Source organism: Sipha flava, unplaced genomic scaffold, assembly GCF_003268045.1.
Source record: "Sipha flava isolate LNK unplaced genomic scaffold, YSA_version1 43075_pilon_pilon, whole genome shotgun sequence".
Taxonomy (NCBI): domain Eukaryota; kingdom Metazoa; phylum Arthropoda; class Insecta; order Hemiptera; family Aphididae; genus Sipha; species Sipha flava.
In genome coordinates, this window is record NW_020273160.1 from 1,658 (window position 1) to 8,361 (window position 6,704).

Sequence of the window (6,704 nt, forward strand, 5' to 3'; positions counted from 1 at the left end):
AATTGATAGCGTGACAGTAAATAGCGGTCAATTTATAGTGCGTAAATTGATCGCGAGGGATTTTTAATAGTATGACAATTTATAGCGTCGTATAGAATTCAATAATCAAACAATTATTAACCGAAAAAAACCAAATAAAACCGATAAAATATATCATAATCGGAAACTTAATATTACTATTTGAAATAATATGGGAAATTAAGATAATGAGACTAATTAATACCTACAATAGTACCTATTCTATACACTATATCAGTTATTAGTCGGTACAACACCATATAACAGTACTACTACTAACAATTACCTTTATAATATAGTTATTTTAAAATGTTTTTTAAAACATATAAAAAGTGAAAGAGGTTTAAATATATTAGTTCACGAAGGTTTTATGTACCATTTCGAAAAAAAATGGAGTACAAAAGAAAATATGGAGATGCGTACGTTTTAAAAATAAATGTTGAGGCCGCGTTCATGTTATTTGTGATATCGATAATCAAAAAATTTCAAAAAAAAATTGACCATAACCATGTCCCTGATATCACCCAAATCGAAGTTAAAACTGCTATAAATGAGGTAAAAATAAGTGCAAAATGTACATCTAATTCCACGCATTCAGTCATTGGAACACTTGCTTCTCAGGTCAGTGGCGTATCCAGGATTCATTTAACGGGGGTGTTTTAAAATTTAATAAACTTATGGTAAGTAGAGCCTCTGCCCCCTCCCCCGTATTACATAAATAAATTCCATGTATTTATATAAATTAAAATGTTTAGGGACATTAAGACAGCATATGTAAAACCTACAAGTTGTATACAACGTTTATTCAAATGATCAAAATAAGTTTACAATTTGGTGAAATACCATAAAATAAGGTCGATGGGGAGGGTGTTCTAACACTCATATCACCCCCCCCCCTAAATACGCCCTTGTCTCAGGTACATACTATATTATTTCTGTAAATGTTATTATTATTATTATTAATATTATTTTTATAATTAAGGTATCTGTCTACTGAGACAGATACCTTAATTATGATAGATTAATTATGACAGATACCTTAATTAAGATACAGCAACTGTGCTGAACAATTACCAAACGTGTCAACTCTAAAAAGAACCGTCCGGTGAGTTCGTCAATCCCATTTAGGAGCTCCAATTAATCCTCAAAATTTTAATTTTGAAATTCCACACCAATTCATGAAAACGACGAACGGTGAGCAATTTTTAAAATTTGATAACAGATCTGAGACAAATCGAATTCTATTATTCTGTACAAAATGAAACCCCGAATTAATGGTTAACTGTGACATAAGAAATGTGCCCCTTAAATATTTAAACAACTTTATACTATTCACTCTGTTTATTATTCGAACGTTATTCCTTCTGTGTATTTTACTACCGATAAAAATGAAAATACATATAAATTAATGTTTCAAGCTTTAAAATTGAGGCGTTGACATGGAAAAGGTACTAAGTCATAAAAACCAAATTTTACAGGAGAAGGAAAAAACTGTTTTTAGTATTTTTTGAACCTTCTTTTAAAAGAAAGCTTAACCTTTAGAAATTTCTAATTTAATTTCTGATTGAATTGTTATAAATCATATTAGACGATAGTTTATTACAATGTTCGTATCAAAGAAAACAATATTATACATTGATAAACACGTGAGATAATTTAGAAACTACCTTTTCCAAGCCAAACTACAATGACTCACGACTAGCGTCATCTTGTACTCAACGTAATTCCTAATATATAAAAAAATTAAATTAGTTCTTTTATCATGCTATTGACATATATATTTAATCCATTTTCAACGAAAAAAACGAAAAATTGATTATTTTCGACTTAGTACCTTTCTATGTCAACGCCTTAATTGAAGACTATCTAAAAGGCATAGCACATAATTTCCCGCTACAGATATAATATTTTTTAGGCAGCTAAATTTTAATTATGGCTTGCAATATTTATTATTATAATATATTTTTTTTAATAATTGTTTGGTTATTTAATTCTTTAGGGTGCTACAAATTGTCATACTGTTAAAAGTCGCTCGCAATCAATTATTGATTGCGAGCGACTTTTATAGCGCGTAAATTATTTACGCGCTATAAATTGACCGCTATTATTTATCTGCTATCTACTGACGTATATCCCTATTATACAAACTAAAATATCTCAATTGTAACACAAAAATAAAGGAATTGAAATATTAGAATAAATTAAATCAATTATATCAGGAAAAAATAAATTAAGACTTCCAGAAAACCTCACTTTATGCTCTGTGGTCAATAATGAAGTTTTCGTACATGATATCACTATACAAGGAAAGATTGTTTAGTCTTTATAAACAAATATTAAGTGATAGAAAGATAAATATGACACATAAGCACATGGAAATATATATAATTATGAATTATTTTTATAAAATGTTAATATCATAAATTATATTTATTGTGTTTTATGCTTTTTTAATAGTGTAATATTACATTTCAAAATTTTTTGTTTCATAAATATTTTCTAAAAAAAATGGTATAAAAAGATTTAATGCATTCTTATTATTTTTTTTATTATTCATAACCAAAGTATTTTTTTTTTATTTATAAAATATATTTTTAAATATTAACTGTTCTTTAATTAATGTTATAAGTTGATTTAGTAGGTACTTAAGATATTAAGTTCACCTAATTAAGTTGCATTGATATTTACGATAAGAAAATTTATATATATATATAAATGTATATATTTAAATAAAAGCATATATTTGCATATTAATTAAAAAAAATAAGAATATATATGCATATTTAAATATAAAATAATAAAATAATAAAATTTAAACATTTTAAATATTTTTAATGCATAAATACTCACTATTTTAAGTGCATACAAATTCAGACATTAATTATAATATATATTATGCTAAGTAATCTATTTTAGGACAACACAAGTCAAAAGACATTTCATATAGGTTTATTTTTATTTGGGTATCTTCAAAATCTTAAGCATACTCAAACTACAAGCATCTAACCAAAACTAATAACAAGTAATTATATTTAATTTAATAATAAATATAAATCTTAGATCGAATACTACAGTAAGATTATAGTTTCTATATAAATATTAAATACAACTTGTTCAGTGCATAATAACAATGAATTTCTAATTTTACATTTGAAATATCAACATAATAATTATAAATTATTAAAGCAATATAAAAAAGAATCCATAGATGCATAATACTACAAATTGTTTGCTCATAAATGTTTCATAATGCAGTGATTTGTTTAGTTAATTGTAGCTATCCGTCTAATGTAGCATTTCTTACAGTTTTTTTTATCCGTGGAACCCTTTTTAATGTCCACTTTTATCGTGATACCTCTACTTTTTTTTTCTTTTTTTTAAGATTATTTGTAAATAATTATAATCCTATAATAATATTGTGTTAAAGGTGTTTAATTAAAAAAAAATATTTTAAAATTATAATTAAAATAATAATTGTATACCTCCAGATAACTCTCTCCAGTTTCCACTTCTCCCCCCACATATGATGCAACTGGTTTAATTGTATAGTAAAATAAAACATCTCTATGCTAATTCCATATAATAAAATTTTTTTTGATCCAATAAGTACTACATTATACAAAATAAAACAATTTTAACAAACCGTTTAGCTATCATAAACAATATTATACTTATACTTAAGAATGTAAGAACAAATAAAAAGAAAAAGGAAATTTTAATTAATAATGTTTATTAGAAAAAAAAATAATCATATAGATAACACCAATGGATACGTGGTTCAAGTCTGGCAATTACCAGACCTCTTTTTTGGGGGTATGCCATTGGCGGGAAAATGTGAGTTCGTAATATTATATTAATCCATAGAATACTGTATTATTCTATGATTATACAACCCGAATAAAACGGATAAAAAAATTTAATTAGAAGCGAACATATGAATAATGAGGGAAAACAATCTATATTTGGATTATGTGAACAATATTCTGAAATATTTCATTTAGAGGGAGATAAATTAACTTTTACTAATGCCACTAAACACGAAATAAAATTAAAAGATAACCAACCGTCTATTGATGTCTTATGTCTAATTAATACAAATTAAATATATCTTCGACTGCACTATTTTAAATCGAGGCGGTGGCACATAACAAGGTCTATGCCAGATAATTTTATTATTAGTTCGGCGCTACTGGATAACACAATCATTAGCCCCCTTTAGACGTAAACGATATCGGACGCGTTTGGAGTGGACGCACCTGGAACGCGTTCTAGGCGTCTGACGTGCCAAAACCGTGTTTCCTAAAGCAACACACGCTAATCGTGAGTGCTTTACCTTTTCTATTTCACGTCCGTTCTAAGCACGTCCGTATAAAGGTCAAAACTCTGCGTTTTCACGCGCGATTGGAATGGCGCCTGGCGTGTGTGTATTTCACACAGTTTTAGCGGGAAGTGTCTTACTGAACCACGTATTTTCTTTTAGAGTTAGTTGTATCCTTCTATCATCTCGGTGTTCTGTAGTGATAATAGTGAATTATTTTTAAATTAAAAATTATACAAAATATATTTAAATTATACTGAAATTATTTTGTTTAAGTACTCTTTAAATTTAATATTCCAAAGACAAGGAAATTCGCGATAGTTTTCTAAAAAAGTAGTCGTGAATTATTTAGACCAATATCGCGTATCAGTCATATTTTCAGATATTATGATATAGATATAATAATATGTACAAATATAAAGTCAGAGTCATATAATAAAAAACACAGAATTAAAATAATAATTTAATGTACGTGAAATCTCGTAAACATAACGTGTCACTACTGAAGCTGAAATAAAAATATTTCCGGTCATCGATGGCGCGAATGACGCGCCAGGGCGTCATGATCCAGCAGGCGTGTCTAAAGGCAACAACGTTCATGGTACGGACGACAAAACTACACAGGTTTAGACAAGTGCTAAGTCTGGACACGATTTTAATTTTAAACGTACAGTCTTATCGCGCGTTCTTTGCGCATCCATTCCAAACGCGCCCGAAATAGCGTCTAAAGCGGGCTATTGATGTTGATTCACTAACAGCTCAAGCCAGTCAGTTTTGGTAGGTGAACTTGTAGATGACATATTTTGACTGATATCCATATTATCATCAAACGATAATTCTTTATCTTCATCTTCGTCATCAATGTTAGTATGTTTCTTTGTGTCATCATTAAACCGTCTATACAAATCAGACATTATAATATCTTTCGACCTATAAACCAAAATAACATACATATAACATTTATTTAATAAAGAAAACTGTTAAAAAAAAAGTTATACCTTTTTAATATTTTGTGAGTGATAAAATTATTATATCAAAAATATACTTGTAAGTAATGTAAAAGAATAAAATGTTATGTTTCATAACTAAATAATTAAAAAAAGAACAATAGATTGAACAATATTGATAAATATTAGTAAGACTTACCTTGGAAGGACATAAGTATCAAATGGAAAGAAAGAATACAACTTATCTTTAACTGACTGATCTGTAACTCTGATATGACCATCCATTACTACATAGCAATATGTTAATTGATAAGTTTTAGTGATATATGCAAAACGGTTGACTACAGCGGAACAACATAATCGTAATGGACTTAAACGGCAAATGACTATTTTAGACAAATTTAGATTTTCCATAAACTTTAGATCTATAATAAAATATATGTTTTTATTAATCACTGCTGAAAGCAAAAAGCATTAAAACTAATACTATAAAATTATAAAAAAATCTTACTTCGTTTGCCTTCCATAAGATCTTGATGTCTGAATGATATAATATAAAATAATGATTGACATATTGAATAGAACACTGCATGACATCTTAGTAAATTTTCAGTTACTACTCTAACTGTTTTATCTACTCTATTTATATAATTAATACACCATGAAGAAATGTTTGAAAGGATATTTTTCAAAACTCTAAAAATCAAATAAAAAACTTTATTAGTATTGATATTATACAAAGTTTTTATGCTTTAAATGTATTACCTATTTGAAACAAATGGTGCTCTGCAAACGAAACTAGCTAAATAACCGGCTGCTGCTTGTCGCAGAGTAGATGGAAATGATACATCACAACATTTTTTCCATAACCAATTGCAGAAGTTTTCGCATAAAGTAATTTTAAAACTAAGAAAGTAATAAATTATGTACTGAACATGACTACTGTTATAAGTTGGAAGAATTTCACTTTCAAATACTGATATCAAGTCATGATATAATGATTTAGTATTTTCCCAACTGAAAAAAAAAATTAAAAGTAATTGAGTACAAAAAGTATTGTGAATAAAATGTATATGTTCTTTAATTAAACTTACATCAAATTGCCATCAGAATCATGACAAGTAGTTTTCATATACATAAATATTCTTCTAAGGCAAATATCCAAAGTCCGCGAAAAAACATTCTACTTCCATTTTCTCAGGATCTACTTGTATACGTTCTCCATCTACATCTATTGGAAATATATTTTCGATTTCAACATTAGTATTTGATTCCAATCTATTCAGTTCATCTTTTGGTATGTGAACATCAATTTCCACTAGCCTATGAAAAAATTTTGTGTAATTAAAATATTTAAAGATTAGTATAGTTATAATTACAAACTTACTTGGTAACAATAAGACTAAGAATTGTTTTTCTTA

General features: G+C 27.4%; 1 protein-coding gene across 1 annotated transcript; it reads right to left on the reverse strand.

The window, feature by feature from the left end:
* Nucleotides 1-4,771: 4,771 nt before the first annotated feature.
* On the reverse strand, nucleotides 4,772-6,696 carry LOC112689262 (RNA polymerase I-specific transcription initiation factor RRN3-like; the record flags this gene model as incomplete). The annotated part of the gene is given in 7 exon segments (XM_025562893.1): nucleotides 4,772-5,266; nucleotides 5,483-5,708; nucleotides 5,795-5,979; nucleotides 6,049-6,300; nucleotides 6,378-6,463; nucleotides 6,465-6,606; nucleotides 6,671-6,696. Coding segments are annotated over 7 exon segments (1,113 nt in total), but the record flags the coding sequence as incomplete, so codon positions are not given.
* Nucleotides 6,697-6,704: the final 8 nt, after the last annotated feature.